At 37.4% G+C, this 17,663-nt stretch overlaps 1 protein-coding gene across 4 annotated transcripts in view; it reads right to left on the bottom strand.

Moving 5' to 3' along the window:
• LOC136246883 (uncharacterized) overlaps positions 1–17,663 on the bottom strand; it is a 147,570-nt gene that overhangs the window by 51,173 nt on the left and 78,734 nt on the right. For 3 of the 4 annotated variants that reach the window (XM_066038483.1, XM_066038485.1, XM_066038486.1), the window contains 4 exons: positions 14,598–14,645; positions 5,880–5,975; positions 5,768–5,830; positions 3,907–4,188 (listed from right to left, as the gene is read on the bottom strand). In XM_066038483.1, the coding sequence (XP_065894555.1) occupies positions 3,907–4,188; positions 5,768–5,830; positions 5,880–5,975; positions 14,598–14,645 (489 nt within the window). The remainder of the gene's footprint in view (positions 1–3,906; positions 4,189–5,767; positions 5,831–5,879; positions 5,976–14,597; positions 14,646–17,663) is intronic. The other variant, XM_066038484.1, reaches the window with a different exon arrangement.

The raw sequence follows: 17,663 nt of genomic DNA, 5'->3' as shown, positions 1-17,663 counted from the left end.
GACTGTTTGCCACGCCTACCAGATAAACCGCTTGGGCTAATGCTTTGAAAATTGCTGTACAGATGGAGTAATCATCTTAGAAAGGCTCTTCAATGGTGTAGAAGAATCAGACTTAAAGCCACGGAGTTATAACACGAAATCCAACTTGGTGTAGCAAGTGCGAGATCGAGATACTCTAATAGAGCAGTCATCTTAATAGAGCAGTCACCCTGAAGAGAATTCAAGAGATCAGCTAGAAACAAGTAATCTGTATGCAGATCAGCTACAAACAAGTCACCCTGTAGAGAGATCAGCTACAAACAATTCACCCTGTAGAGAGATCAGCTAGAAGTAGGGAGTTCATGCAACTATGGAAAGAGATAGTTCAGCTAGAAGAAATCACCTTGTAGAGTTCAGCTACAAAGAAACCACCAGGTAGAGAGTTCAGCTACAAACAAATCTCCCTGTAGAGAGATCAATAGAAGAAGTTACCTTGCAGAGAGTTCAGCTACAAAGAAACCATCATGTAGAGAGATCAGCTAAAAACAAATCACCTATAGAGAGATCAGCTAGAAGAAGTTACCTTGTAGAGAATTCAGCTAAAAAGAAACCGTCATGTAGAGAGATCAGCTAGAAGAAGTTACTTTGTAGAGAGTTCAGCTACAAAGAAGACATTCTGTAAAGAGCTCAGCTGCAAACAAATAACCTGTAAAGAATTCAGCTACGTACAAACAAAATACCCTGTAGAGAGATAAGCTAGAAGAAGTTACTTTGTAGAGAGTTCAGTTACAAAGAAACCACCATGTAGAGAATTCAGCTACAAACTAGTGACCCTGTAGAGACATCAGCTAGAAGAAGTTACCGTGTAGAGAGTTCAGCTGCAAACAAATCACCTATACAGAATTCAGCTACAAGCAAATCACCCTGTAGAGAGATCAGCTAGAAGAAGTTATCTTGTAGATAGTTCAGCTACAAACAAATCATCCTGTAGAAAGATCAGCTAGAAGAAGTCACCTTGAAGACAGCTCAGCTACAAAGAAACCATTCTGTAAAAAGCTCAGCTGCAAATAAATTACCTATATACAGAATTCAGCTACCAACAAATAACCCTGTAGAGAGATCAGCTACAAACAAATCACCCTGTAGAGAGATCAGCTAGAAGAAGTTACCTTGTAGAGAGTTCAGCTACAAAGAAACCATCATGTAGAGAGTTCAGCTGCAAACAAATTACCTGTAGAGAGTTCAGCTACAAACAAATCTCCCTGTAGAGAGATCAACTAGAAGAAGTTTCCTTGTAGAGAGTTCAGATACAAAGAAAACATTCTGCAAAAGAACTCAGCTACAAACAAATCACCCTGTAGAGAGATCAGCTAGAAGAAGTTACCTTGTAGAGAGTTGAGCTACAAACAAATCACCCTGTAGAAAGATCAGCTAGAAGAAGTCACCTTGTAGAGAGTTCAGTTACAAAGAAACCACCATGTAGAGAGTTCAGCTATAAACTAGTGACTCTGTAGAGACATCAGCTAGAAGAAGTTACCTTGTAGAGAGTTCAGATACAAAGAAAACATTCTGCAAAAGAACTCAGTTGCAAACAAATCACCTGTACAGAATTCAACTACAAACAAATCACCCTGTAGAAAGACAAGCTAGAAGAAGTTACCTTGTAGAGAGTTCAGCTACAAACAAATCACCCTGTAGAAAGATCAGCTAGAAGAAGTTACCTTGTGGAGAGTTCAGCTACAAAGAAACTATCATGTAGAGAGTTCAGCTGCAAACAAATCACCTGTAGAGAGTTCAGCTACAAACAAATCTTCCTGTAGAGAGATCAGCTAGAAGAAATTACCTTGTAGAGAGTTCAGTTACAAAGAAACCACCATGTAGAGAGTTCAGCTGCAAAGAAATAACCCTGAAGAAAATTCAGCCACAAACAAATTGTCCTGTAGAAAGATCAGTTAGAAGAAGTTACCTTGTAGAGAGTTCAGCTACAAAGAAACCATTCTGTAAAGAGCTCAGCTGCAAACAAATCACCTGTACAGAATTTAACTGCAAACAAATCACCCTGTAGAGAGATCAGCTAGAAGAAGTTATCTTGTAGATAGTTCAGCTACAAACAAATCACCCTGTAGAGAGATCAGCTAGAAGATGTTACCTTGTAGATAGTTCAGCTACAAACAAATCACCCTGTAGAGAGATCAGCTAGAAGATGTTACCTTGTAGATAGTTCAGCTACAAACAAATCACCCTGTAGAGAGTTCAGCTAGAAGAAGTTACCTTGTAGAGAGTTCAGCTTCAAAGAAACCATTCTGTAAATAGCTCAGCTGCAAACAAATCACCTGTACAGAATTCAGCTACAAACAAATCACCCTGTAGAAAGATCAGCTAGAAGAAGTTACCTTGTAGATAGTTCAGCTACAAACAAATCACCCTGTAGAGAGATCAGGTAGAAGAAGTTACCTTGTAGATTGTTCAGCTACAAACAATTCACCCTGTAGAGAGAGCAGCTAGAAGAAGTCACCTTGTAGAGTGTTCAGTTACAAAGAAACCACCATGGAGAGTTATGTGATAAATATATGTATTATATATATAATTTGTACATTTACTGATAAAATTAGAAATATCTAAAGTACATCTGCTTCATCTTTTCTTCTTCCTGTGGCAAAGAAAAAAATATAGGTTAAAAAGTCCCAAAGCCGGCCATAGGCCGACTTTGGGGTATGCAAATACAAAAATAAGTGAAATCTAATCCAAAACAGCCAAGCTGTAAAAAAAGTGTGCGGCCCTCAAAAAGGCTATGGTGAAAAAAGATGTGAAATCTAAGGTGGCGGCCAAGAAATGGCAGTGATGGTAGGTCAATGGTAAAAATTTTAATAACAACAATTCAGGTGAATTTTGTGCCAATTGACCAAGCGGCACTAAAATTCACCTGAATTGTTGTTATTAAAATTTTTACCATTAACCTACCATCACAGCCATTTCTTGGCCGCCACCTTAGATTTCACATCTTTTTTCACCATAGCCTTTTTGAGGGCCGCACACTTTTTTTTACAGCTTGGCTGTTTTGGATTAGATAAATAACAACACCTTTAGACAAATGCATGTATGAACTGAGCTGCAGGAACCCTATCATGGTACACTGCTAGTGTGTCTGCATGGATGCTACTACAAATCAATCAGTTGATTGATGATGGCTCCCACCTCTCAAAAATTGTTCCTACACTGGTAGAATCATTTTAACAGGTACCATCAACCCATTGCCACAAATTCAAGTTTAGCGATCTAGGTTAACTCAACTACCACAATGATATACTGTAGATCAGGTGACAAGATAACAGTTCACACCAAGTAGAGTACAACTTCTCACTGGACAAACCTCCAAGTCTGTTACAGTATAGATTCCAGATGGAATCAATGGGAGCAACAATGGCAATGCAGTGACTTGATGATTCTTATTGTTTAGGACCCTGATGCATGTGCAACGTACACACACATACATTCTACTACATAACTACTCTAATAAAACAGTCCAGAGTAACAATATTATAAGAAGCTATTTCTTTGTGTATCAGTTCAATTTCTAATTACAAGTTCATGAGCCTAACTGCATTTACAAGTCTGAGTACAGTGATGTAATTAACTGTGACATTTTTTTAGCTCTACTGTACGTAACTACACCAAACTAATAGCTATTTGCATTACAGTGGTCCCTCTGTATTATTTGACTGATTGGGCTCTAGGTGCATTTGGATAATAAGATGAATGAAGCCCATTCATTTACATAGAGTTCCATTCATAGACAAATACTCCAATAGAACAGTAATTTCTACTGCTCGGATAACAAAACGTTGGGAGAACTGATGACCAGATAAGGGAGGGACCACTGCTATTATTATTACCATCAATGACAACAACAACTATGTATGCACATACCATTTCTTAAACTAGCAACAAACTTCTTTGAAGCAACATCATCATAAAGCTTATCCACTGCATTACAGAATTCCAATACACCATAATCTGATCTTATTGCAAATATAACATGGCTCATTATCACTTCATTGATTATTTCAGTTTCTGGATATGCTCTCATCTGATCAATAAAATTATCAGGTGTGTTAGGCATTATTTGCTTTAATTTATCAACAGTTTTCTCATAGTTTTGTGGTAGACACTGACACAGTCTTGTATAGTTTCTCTTCAGTACTTGCAAAACTGTAATTAAAAACAGAAGAAAAAAATTATTTTTTAAAATATCAGATGCAAAATAGCTAACTTTGATTTCCATTTTATTACATAAAACTTTAAATGAGGAATTACATAAAATTAGAAATACGCAAATTGCCATAATTTGACTATAACAACACATCTTTACTATTTTACAAATAACATTACATCCACAGGAGTTTGGAGAAGGGGAAGTACACTGTATATATGTGTCCTGAGACAATACCATTACATCATTTGCCCATATGAAGTGGAAACCTGTTGTAGCAGGTTCTTTTGGGATTGTTGGGTATAGATGTATCACCAATCATGGCCATGTACGTATACAACATCTCTGCTACAGTTCTTTGGAAGATATCTTTAGACAACTGTTCAAGGAATTACATTCAAAACTAAAAAGTAGCAGGCCTGAGGGTGGGTGTATCAGCAATGCTGAGCAGTCATAGTATACGTAATTGATATACAGTATACCACTCGGGGAATGCTTACCAATTACGTTAAAGAACTAGTAAGCACTCACCCTGGTTGTTTTATATGCTAATATATGATGATCAATCGTGGCTTTACTAGCATGAGATACAGCAATAGTTTTCAGAACCTCATTCATATTTCTTATTCTTTAAATATTTCAACATACAGTGGTCGGATCAGGTTTATAATGTTGCCATTTTGTACTGCACTACAGTATGGTAAAGATTTAATGAAATGTTACACTCACATTTGGGTGAAAGACTTTGCTCATGTAGATAGGTTAAAAAAAGCTCATACAAACGTAAAAAGAAGTGATATCTAATCTAAAACAGCAAAGCTATAAAAAAAAAAGTGTGGCCCCCAAAAAGGCTATGGTGAAAAAAAAGATGTGAAATCGAAGGTGGCGGCCAAGAAATGGCTGTGATGGTAGGTTAATGATAAAATTTTAATAATGACAATTCAGGTGAATTTGGTGCCGCTTAATCTTGGCACCAAATTCACAGGAGCCGTTGCTTTAAAATTTTACCATTAACCTACCATCACAGCCATTTCTTGGCTGCCATCTTGGATTTCACATGTTTTTTTACCATATCCTTTTTGGAGACTGCACTCTTATATTTTACAGCTTGGCTGTTTTGGATTAGATAGAATTTACAGAGTTTTGATTCATAATTATTTCATCTTGTTGCATTCAACTGTAAAATCAGGCTTGCATTAACATGTGAGATTCTTGCAGAACCAGTTACATTAGTTTGTTAACAATAATCTAGTCAAATCAGTGGTGCTCAAGTTGTGCTTAAGTGGTGGTCCAACAAACATGTTCCTTCACCAGTGAGCAACCGCTTGTCCATGTGGCCCTTGCCACATTTAGTTGCCCTGACGTGAGCACCTATTACTACATATTTTTGAACTGGCTGGACACCAAAGCCATGAACAAACCACTCTCCCACAACATTTCCCTGTGTTAAACTTTTTCCCAGGGTACACACATCCTCAGGTCTTAGAATTTGGACTTGGATTTTTATATTATGCATATTCATGAATGTCATACAACCATTACACATCTTCGCATACCACTCCTTACAGTAATCTGTACCTTTTGAAGAAACACGTGACTCCATATTAGAAAAGATATATTGAAAATATGGATTTTTCAAACCTAAATCAGTATGTGTAAATGGAGCATGAGTGGCATTTGAATCACTTACTAACTGAGGTTTGATAATGTGGTAGACCACTTGATGACAGCTGCGTACTAGTAGTGGACATTGCACTGATGGGAATGTGCAGACTTTGTTGAACATCTAATGAAAGAATGTTGCAAACGAATAATATATATTTAATGTGTTTAAATAATATTTATGTGTTCAAGTAAAATCATATGATTGTAAAAAGCACTATACATTCTACTGTCTGTTACTGTTTATGCACAATTAAAAGCTTTTGCAAATAAATTTTGTGGTGCTTTATACAGGACATGAAAAATTAAAAATATGCTTAATAACATGTTTGTACATATGCAATTTGAGTATATTTTTTAAAAAGTGGTAAAGAATACAGTCTAAAGTGTAGTTGCTCACAAAATGATTAGATGCATTCACTATAATAATTATTCTATGAGTTTATAGCAGCTGCACTGTACAGTAATAATTATAGCATGCATTGTAATCTTCAGTAGTGTCATCATCATCTACAGTATGCAAATTTATTATACTTACTAGTATTTTAAAAATTGTTAATTTAACAATGAGGTAGGGATCTACAGTCAAACCTCTCTAATCCAATGCTCAATGGGATTAAGGAGATTGTTGGATTATCAAGTCACCTCTGTAATTCAACATCGTACAATATCCAGAATTATGTCGGATTATGCAGTAAATTACAGGTAAAATGGATCACACAATGTTTTTAACATGAATTAATTTCAGAATTTGCAAGCATTACAGCTTTTCTTCTATTACTGTAAACCAATTAAATACTTTGGTTGCTTAAAAATTATTTTCTGTAATTGTTTTTAATGCCACTATTAATCTCTGTCGGATTACAAAGGTCGAAAACAATGTATTTCCAAGTCTAGGAAATCAAATTTTGTGTTGGATTATGGAGTGCAGAGGTGTCAGATTACAACGTTTGTTTGCTATACAAAAGTGTTGGTAAGTGACATTTTGGTCGGATTAGAGAGGATTCTGGATTACGCAGGTGTCGAATTAGAGAGGTTCAACTGTAGGCCTGTACCTAATATGCTGGCACAATTGTGAGAATAATAGGTCACCAATTCCATGAGAATAATTCTGGAATAATAGGATGGTTACAGGCATAATTTTAGAATCATCGGACGTCCACGGGAATAATCAGTGGAATTAAGGGAATGCCTATTCTTGATTAGCTAGAACAAAGTACTAAACTACTAAGAATGATAGAATGCTGGCGTTATTATACGAGTGCCGGCTGAAAGGAGCTGAAAAACCTTAAAAGATCGATATACTCTAATAGAATGCCCAAATGCTCTAATAGAGCAGTTAGATTGTTTCATGTTAACAATCTGCAGACAGCATCAGGATTTAACTACATGATTATCTGCAATTCTGAAACTTCTACATCTTATACCAGTGTATCTTCTTTAAGTCTTTCAACAAACATATTGATATCATTATCCACTAAACTTACATGTAGTTATAGCTACAGCTTTAATACACTGATAATTGAAAACTCTTTTGTTATACTCCTGGTAGCTATTTTACGTCTGTTGTAATGGATATAACCATTATGTGTAAGGTGAAATGCTTTATTTATGGCTAGCTATTAATTAAATAATTAATTCTGACAAAACTACTTATATCGGCATCTTGAGAATTAAGTGACCATAGCTACAGAAATTAAGTGAGCATTAATATGGAATAATAGGCTAGATAAAAGAATAAAAAAAGAATAATAGGAGAAAATTATAGAGAATTCTGGAAAGAATAATAGGTAAAATTTTGAGCATATTAGGCTCAGACCTATTCGACTGTACGCAATAAAAAGTAGTGAAACAAGAGATCAATGATGGTATTACAGCATAGCTCAGTAGGAAAATTTCTACTTTGGCATTGAATAAAATTATACCTAAAAGTGCCAAAATAGGGACGTTCCCACCAAGCTATATTGTAATATCATCATTCATCTCTTGTTTCACTACTTTTTATTGCCTACTTCAATTTTAAATTACCATTTTTTTAAATATTAGTTTGTTTACTTTTTTTTGTTGCAGCACAGCTAGTTACAGTGTAACTTGTGATGGTTCTATTTGAATATCATACATGATTGTTGTATTAGAGTATAATATTATATTATCTCGTGTCAGCCAAGAGGTGCACAACTAACTAGACCAATAAGGGTTGAGGTATTGTTTATTGTTAAGTAAACAGCTAGATTGTTAAGAGGTGTGGTCTCCATACTCTATCACTATTAGTCCACCTAGATCTTTAATTGATGGACGTGGTCACAAACCTATCGCGAACGGGATCCCAATTACGAACTTGCACATATCTATGCAGCGCCAGGACTGAAGAGCTTCTGAAATCCAGCTCTGAAATAATTCTATGGTGTCTATATGTGTTGCTGAAAGAATTTGTTGATACGGAAAATTAATGCCCCGATAAGGTTTCGTTGGGTGAAGAAGACAGACAAGCAGCCTGAATGGAGATAAAAGAAAAGACAAGGCATAAAGGGCCTATACATGTCGGAACCCCAAAAGGCACATCCCACTGGTGAGTTAATTATTGTGCGTAAAGTGGTGGTGGTACACTGATCCATTAGGCCTCTAGGCTTGCGACTGTGGTCAGTGAGTGAGTGAGGCAGACAAAATTTCAATGCAAAACAAAGACAAAATAATGTACACTTGAATTTCAGTGAATTATAATAACCGATTGCAAAGTAAGGGAGATGAATTGTGTAGAGCCAAATCATTATATCACTGTTTAAGGTCAGTGTTTCCTACAATTATAAGTGATAGAATTTAGCTTTTTAATAAGCCAATCAATATCATTGTTGAACACCAAACTCGCAAATCATTACGCACTAGATTTTAGTTTACTAATCACCACTGTTAACAGATGTGATGTACTAATAGTCTCCAGTTGATCACACAGATCAAGTAATTCTTCTCTACAGCTCATCTTCTCAATCAAACAATCAAATATTATCTTATTAGCAGTAGTGAAGTTACTGCTACTTAATATCTAACCCAAAACAGCCAAGCTGTAAAAAAAGTGTGCGGCCCTCAAAAAGGCTATGGTGAAAAAAGATGTGAAATCCAAGGTGGCGGCCAAGAAATGGCTGTGATGGTAGGTTAATGGTAAAAATTTTAATAACGACAATTCAGGTGAATTTTTGTGCCGCTTGGTCTTGGCAAAAATTCACCTAAATTGCCGTTATTAAAATTTTTACCACTAACCTACCATCACAGCCATTTCTTGGCCGCCATCTTGGATTTCACATCTTTTTTCACCATAGCCTTTTTGAGGGCCGCACACTTTTTTTAAAGCTTGGCTGTTTTGGATTAGATTTCACTTCTTTTTGTATTTGTATACCTTAAAGCCAGCCATAGGCCGGCTTTGGGACTTCTTAAACCTGTCTTTTTTTCTTTACCACAGGAAGAAGAAAAGATGAAGCAGATGTACTTTAAATATTTCTGATTTTATCAGTAAATGTACAAATTATATATCTAATACATATAATTATTGCAGAACTCTCCATGGTGGTTTCTTTGTAACTGAACACTCTACAAAGTGACTACTTCTTGCTGCTCTCTCTACAGGGTGAATTGTTTGTAGCTGAACAATCTACAAGGTAACTTCTTCTAGCTGATCTCTCTACAGGGTGATTTGTTTGTAGCTGAAATCTGTGCAGGTGATTTGTTTGCAGCTGAGATTTTTACAGAATGGTTTCTTTGTAGCTGAACTCTCTACAAGGTAACTTCTTCTAACTGATCTTTCTACAGGACAATTTGTTTGTGGCTGAATTTTCTACAGGGTTATTTCTTTGCAGCTAAACTCTCTATATGGTGGTTTCTTTGTTACTGAACTCTCTACAAGGTAATTTCTTCTAGCTGATCTCTCTACAGGAAGATTGTTTGTAGCTGAACTCTCTACAGGTGATTTGTTTGCAGCTGAACTCTCCACATGATGGTTTCTTTGTAGCTGAACTCTCCACAAGGTAACTTCTTCTAGCTGATCTTTCTACAGGGTGATTTGTTTGTAGCTGAACTCTCTACAAGGAAACTTCTTCTAGCTGATCTCTCTACAGGGAGATTTGTTTGTAGCTGAACTCTATACAGGTGATTTGTTTGCAGCTGAACTCTCTACATGATGGTTCTTTGTAGCTGAACTCTCTACAAGGTGACTGCTTCTAGCTGACCTTTCTACTGGGAGATTTGTTTGTAGCTGAACTCTCTACAGGTGATTTGTTTGCAGCTGAACTCTCTACATGATGGTTTCTTTGTAGCTGAACTCTCCACAAGGTAACTTCTTCTAGCTGATCTCTCTACAGGGAGATTTGTTTGTAGCTGAACTCTCTACAGGTGATTTGTTTGCAGCTGAACTCTCTACATGATGGTTTCTTTTTAGCTGAACTCTCCACAAGGTAACTTCTTCTAGGTGATTTTTCTACAGGGTGATTTGTTTGTAGCTGAACTCTCTACAAGGAAACTTCTTCTAGCTGATCTCTCTACAGGGAGATTTGTTTGTAGCTGAACTCTATACAGGTGATTTGTTTGCAGCTGAACTCTCTATATGATGGTTCTTTGTAGCTGAACTCTCTACATGATAGTTTCTTTGTAGCTGAACTCTCCACAAGGTAACTTCTTCTAGCTGATCTCTCTACAGGGAGATTTGTTTGTAGCTGAACTCTCTACAGGTAATTTGTTTGCAGCTGAACTCTCTACATCAACGTTGAAACCGGGTCACTACTGCTGACCCGGATGACCCACTGACCCAGATTTGACCCAGATGTGACCTGGATTAATTAAAGCCAAGACGTGTTTCGGCTAGTCTCGAGCGAGCGAACCAGTCTACATTTTGAGCGTTCGATTTGTGTTGAGTAAATATTGCAACTTCAGTCTAGCTGTAGGTTTAAGACCAAAAAAAAAAAAAAAAAAATAAGGTTTTCACCTACTGACAATAACTACCCCTCACCATAGATACCCTCAATTTCGTGCTACATACTACACTTACTAACAAATGAGCATGGCTGAGCGTATGTTGGTATTGCGATAAGTGGGCGTGGCTCACGAAAGAGCTACGCGATAACGTTTATAAGTTTCCACGTCGTCAAACGAACAATTTCGTTTCTCACGTGATCTAATCCGGGTCAGACCCGGATAAATTGTAAACCGGGTCAGACCCGGATGACCCGGAACCCGGATGACCCGACCCGGTTTCAACGCTGCTCTACATGATGGTTCTTTGTAGCTGAACTCTACAAGGTGACTTCTTCTAGCTGACCTTTCTACAGGGAGATTTGTTTGTAGCTGAACTCTCTACAGGTGATCTGTTTGCAGCTGAACTCTCTACACAATGGTTTCTTTGTAGCTGAACTCTCTACAAGGTAATTTTTCTAGCTGATCTCTCTACAGAGAGATTTGTTTGTGGCTGAACTCTCTACAGGTGATTTGTTTGCAGCTGAACTCTCTACATGATGGTTTCTTTGTAGCTGAACTCTCCACAAGGTAACTTCTTCTAGCTGATCTCTCTACAGGGAGATTTGTTTGTAGCTGAACTCTCTACATGATGGTTCTTTGTAGCTGAACTCTACAAGGTGAATTCTTCTAGCTGACCTTTCTACAGGGAGATTTGTTTGTAGCTGAACTCTCTACAGGTGATCTGTTTGCAGCTGAACTCTCTACACAATGGTTTCTTTGTAGCTGAACTCTCTACAAGGTAATTTTTATAGCTGATCTCTCTACAGAGAGATTTGTTTGTAGCTGAACTCTCTACAGGTGATTTGTTTGTAGCTGAACTCTCTACATATGGTTTCTTTGTAGCTGAACTCTCCACAAGGTAACTTCTTCTAGCTGATCTCTCTACAGGGAGATTTGTTTGTAGCTGACCTCTCTAAAGGGTGATTTTTTCTGGTAGCTGAACTTTCTACATACAAAGTGATTTGTTCTAGCTGGTCTCTCTACAGGATGACTTGTTTCTAGCTGATCTCTCTGCAGGGTGACTTGTTTCTAACTGAACTCTACCGGGTGATCTGTTCGTAGCTGAACTCTCTACAGGATGATTTGCTTACAGCTGAACTATCTACATGGTGGTTTCTTTGCAGTTGAATTCTCTACAAGGTGATTTCTTTTAGCTGAACTCTCTATAGGGCGATCTTCTCGTAGCTGAACTCTCTGTAGGGTGATTCGTTTGCAGCTGAACTTTCTACATGATGGTTTGTTCATAGCTGAACACTCTACAAGGTAACCTCTTCTAGCTGATCTCTTTACAGGATAACTTGTTTCTAGCTGAACTCTCTACAGGGTGATTTCTTGGTAGCTAAACTCTCTACAATTCGATTTGTTTGCAGCTGAACTCTCTACATGGTGCTTTCTTTGTAGCTGAACTCTCTACAAGGTAGCTTCTTCTAGCTGATCTCTCTACAGGATGAGTTGTTTCCAGCTGAACTCTGTACAGGGTGATCCTTTCGTAGCTGAACTCACTACAGGGTGATTTGTTTGCAGCTGAACTCTCTACATGATGGTTTGTTTGTAGCTGAACTCTCTACAAGGTAACTTCTTCTAGTTGATTTCTCTACACGGTGACTTGTTTCTAGCTGATCTCTCTACAGAGTGATTGGTTTGTAGCTGAACTCTGTACAGTTTGATTTGTTTGCAGCTGAACTTTCTACATGGTTGTTTCTTTGTAGCTGAACTCTCTACAAGGTAACATCTTTTAGTTGATCTCTCTACAGGATGACTTGTTTCTAACTGAACTCTCGACAGGATGATCTGTTCATAGCTGAATTCTCTACATGGTAGTTTCTTTTTAGCTAAACTCTTTACAAGGTGACTTCTTCTAGCTGATCTCTCCATAGGGTGATTTGTTTGTAGCTGAACTATCTGCAGGGTGATTTGAACTCTCTACAAGGTGATGTTTTCTAGTTGATCTCTCTACTCAGTCTGGATGACTTGTTTCTAGCTGAACTCTCTACAGTGTGATCTGTTAAGTTTCTACCTGATCTCTCTATAGAGTTATATCTTGTTTGTATAGCTGAACTCTTTTACTTGTTGGTTTTTTGATTGGTTGCTGAACTCTCTCTCCATGGTGACTTGTTTGTAGCTGAACTCTCTAAAGAGTGACTTACTTGTAGTTGAACATTGCATAAAGTAACTTGTTTGTAGCTGATCTAGATGAACTCTCTACTAGGTAGCTTTTTTGTAGCTGAACCCTTTACACAGTGACTTGTTTGTAGCTGAATTCTCTACAGAGTGACTTGTTGTAGCTGAACTCTCTACAAGGTGACTTGTTTATAGTTGAATTCTCTTCAGTGTGACTTATAATGTTCTGAATCTCTACAGCAACATATTTGTAGCTGAACTCTCTACAGGATGACTTGCTTGTAGCTGAATTGTCTATAAGATTAACTATTTGTAGCTGAACTCCCTACAGAATAACTTGCAATTCCATATAATTCTATAACGGAGTAAGTTATAAACGTAGCTGAATGCTATATTAGGGTGACTGTTCTATTAGAGTATCTCGATCTCGCATATGCTACACGTAGTTGGCTTTGGAATCATAACTCAGTGGTTTGTAATCCGATTCTTCTGTACTACTGCAAGGACTTTCAATGATAATTATTCCAGCTACACACCGATTTTCAGCTCACTGTTCTAAGCGGTTTGCCTGGTAGGCGTGAAAACTAATAGTTTTTTTTATTCATAAAAGTCGATCACGTAACTGTGACATAGGTTGGGTTTTGTGTCATATCTCGATGGCCTTTAACTAGATTCCTTTCAAACCACAATAAGGCACTCCTACGATAGTTACTCCACCTACATAGCAATTTTCAGCTCATTCCTTCAAGCGGTTTACCCTGTGGGTGTGACAGACATTCGACCTTATTTTACGCAAATAATTGGTCATAACTCCGTGAATGTTCATCAGATTCCTACCAAACTTGGTACTGAGATTCGCCTTAATGAGCCCTTTAAGTGTGCCAAATTTCAGCACGATCCAAGCACGCATTCGTGTTTTATTGCGGATTTTGCAGTGTGCGAAAAGAAGAAGTAGAAAAAAATGAAGAAAAAAACCCAAACTTTGGCCGCTCGTATCTCAGAAATAGCTGGAACGATTTTCTTCCAATTTGTTATGTGGACTTCTCTACCTAGCCGGCATTTCTGCAACAACTTTGGTTTCAATAGGATAAGGAATTACGGAGCTACAAAGGTGTGAAAATTGCGTTTACTTTCTTCCTGTAAATATACTCTCGCCGGCTTATTGGGCCGCACGACACACTATCGTGTGTCTTGATCATACAAATCTGGTCATCACTGATATAATTCTGTAACTTCCCAACACTTTGTTCATAGTTATCAGACATCAATTGTGACCGGGCCTGCAAAAACAGGGCATGTGGGCACAAACTACACCCCGTCACTCTACAGGTCATATCTCAGTACTGGTACAGAATATCTGCATTCTGTAACTTGCATCATAATGCCAATTAAATGCTAACCAAGAGCTGAAAATTGGACTGCAATAGCATAATGGTATAAAAAGTTATGAGCGATGGAAGTTTGAAAAAGTAGGCAAAAATCATGTGCCCACATGCCCTATTTTCGCAGGCCCGGTCACAATTGTAGTATACTATGATAGTGTGTCTTGAGTGGAGCAAAATCTAATTGCATACATGACATACACAAACACTATTATTGCTGTTTACAAAAAAGTATATAAACGTACCTGTATTAGTAACAACCTTTCTTGGAGGGCTTACTTCTCCAGCTGAAACTGTTTGACAACAAAATTTTGTATGCAATGTCATATGTGATCCAGCATTGGAATTCAATATATATGCACCCAAAATAGGGAATTTGGGCACAAACTACATACACCCTGGTATACAATAAGTGACATCTTGATACTGGGATAGAATAAGTTAAAGCGGCTAGTGCACTGCAGAAAATATAACATGAGGCTGTAGTCAAGAGACAAAATAATATAGAAATTGGGAGCTATATTTGGCTCAAGACCACATGTGAGTGCTATACTTACAGCAGTGCATGAGCATATAGAGTATTTTACTGTTTTAATGTTATGAATTTGGAGATGCAATCAAGGAGAAAGCAAACAATTACTACAGGACCTTAAATGCCACAATGAAAGTGAGAAAATCAGTATCTACTTGTGGTTAATTTATAGCAATCAATGCCCAGTTATCACTTGATTGAAGAACCAGAATTTTGCATTTTGTGACAAGAGGGAGAGAAGAGTGAGTGTTGACAGCTACTATAGCTATTTGAGTAATTGTAGACAATTAAGTGAAGAATTTAAGACTAAGTTGTATGGTTGTTGTACTCTAATTACAAACATTTATGTGCATTAATTTTGTTGTTGATTTCTATGGTAAGATTTAAAGTTTCAATAAGATTTCCTAAACTTTCTTCTACAATAATGAATATAAATTGAGATATCTTAGTCTGTTCTCATGTAGTAATGTAGCAATATTCTTTACAAGATTAGTAGCTCAGCGTTGGACTTTCTCTATTATGTCAATGTCTTTAATTAAATAAAAGTTCCACATCTGAACACAGTACTCCAAGTGTAGTCTAATGTAAGATTTGTATGCCAGCAGATAGGATTCCTGTAGCTGAATTCTTTACTAGGTGACTTTTATTGCAGCTGATCTCTATAATAGAATAAGATAACTTTATAATTATGTAGCTAAATGCTCTATTAGGGTGACTGTACTATTATGGTATCTCTACTATTAGAGTATCTCAATTCTGCATTGTAGTTAGTTTTCGGATTACAACTCAGGGATTCTTTTTTAACCACTGACAGGGTCTTTTACTGTGATGAATCCACTTACATTGCAATCTTCCACTCATTCTCATCAGTGATTTGTCTGGTAGGAGTGACAACAAATTACTTTTTATCTACAAAACTAAATTGTATGTCTGTTACACATGGTTGGAGTTACGTTATAACTCCATAAGCATTATCCAAATTTTTCAAACTACAAACAGTTTGCACTGTGATTGTTACTCCATGTACAGACCAATTTTCAAGTTATTCCTTTAAACTCTTACTCTCCTCCACATTTAAAGTACATTAACCAAAGCATGCACAAGTTATAGCAACTTTTATAAGTGTTGCAAAAAGAAGAAAAGTAATAGGATGAAGAAATATAATTATGAAGAAAATAAGATAAACTTTGAAGGCGTGTATCTCAGTGATGGACAGGTCAGGGGAGGAGGAGACACCTTTATTTAAGTGATGCAGTTGTAAGTCATAGACCAAAAAAAAGGTTGCTACCTGCTGACAATAGCTGCCCCACCAACCACATCTCTTTATGTATAACTACATACGTATCTTGCTACACTGCTTCTCTGAACAATACTCTGACTGCTCTATCAAGACACACGGTAGTGTGTCGTGCGGCCCAAGAAGACAGCGCGCCACACCCGTGAGTATATTGACAGGAAGAACGAAAACGTCATTTTCACACCCTTGTATCTCGGTGATCACTTATCTAATTGGAACCAAATTTGCTACACAGTTGCCCGCCAGCCAAGGGAGTCTACATTCCAAATTCGAAGGAAATCGCTCCAGCCATTTCCGAGATACGAGCTGCCAAAGTTTCGTTCTTTTTTCTTCGTTTTTTTTTCTTCTTCTTCGTCTTTTCGCACACTTGCAAAAATTGCTATAACAAGCAAACGCGTACTCCGATCGCCTTGAAATTTGGCACACAGAAAGGGAGTCCAAAGGCGAATCCTAGCATCAAATTTGGTACAAATCCGATGAATGGTTCAGGAGTTATGACCGATTATTCGCGTAAACCAAGATCGATTTGTTGTCACGCCTACAGGGTAAACCGCTTCATGGAATGAGTTGAAAATTGCTACGTAAATGGAGTAACCATCGTAGGAGTGCCTTTTGGTGGTTTGAAAGGAATCGAGATAAAGACCACGGAGATATGATACAAAACCCAACCTGTGTCACAATTACGCGATCGATTTTTATGAAGAAAAAAAGTATTAGTTTTCACGCCTACTAGGCAAACCGCTTAGAGCAATGAGCTGGAAATCGGTGTATAGCTGGAATAATCTTCATAGAAAGTCCTTGCAGTAGTACAGAAGAATCGGATTACAAACCACTGAGTTATGATTCAAAAGCCAACTCCGTGTAGCAAATGCGAGATCGAGATACTCTAATAGAACAGTCACCCTAATAGAGCATTAGGCTAATTTATTTACTCCATTATAGAATTTTATTACATCACAAGTTATTCTGTAGGGAGTTCAGCTGCAAACAGTTAATCTTATAGACAGTTCAGCAAGAAGACAGTCACCATGCGGAGAGTTAAGCAAATATATCACTATAGAGATTCAGAACATTACAAGTCACACTGAAGAAAGTTCAGCTATAAACAAGTCATGCACTGTGTAGAGAATTCAGCTACAATTAAGTCACTCTCTAGAGTATTCAGTTACACAGAATTCAGCTACACACAAGTCACTGTGGAGAGAGTTCAGCTACAAACAAATTACCCTTAGAGTGATCAGCTACAAACAAAACACTTTGCAGGGTGTTCAGCTGCAACAAATCAACCTTTAGAGCGATCAGCAATGAACAAATCAACACAAATCTACCTGTAGAGAGATCAGCTAGAAACAAATCACCCAGAAGAGAGTTCAGCTACAAAAAATCACCCTGTAGAGACATCAGCTAGAAACTAGACACAATGTATGGAGTTCAGCTACAAGCAATCACCCTGTAGAGAGTTCAGCTAAAACAAATCAACCT

The sequence above is a fragment of the Dysidea avara genome, chromosome 2 (genome assembly GCF_963678975.1).
Source record: "Dysidea avara chromosome 2, odDysAvar1.4, whole genome shotgun sequence".
Classification (NCBI taxonomy): Eukaryota; Metazoa; Porifera; class Demospongiae; order Dictyoceratida; family Dysideidae; genus Dysidea; species Dysidea avara.
This window is presented reverse-complemented; position numbering and strand designations above follow the sequence as displayed.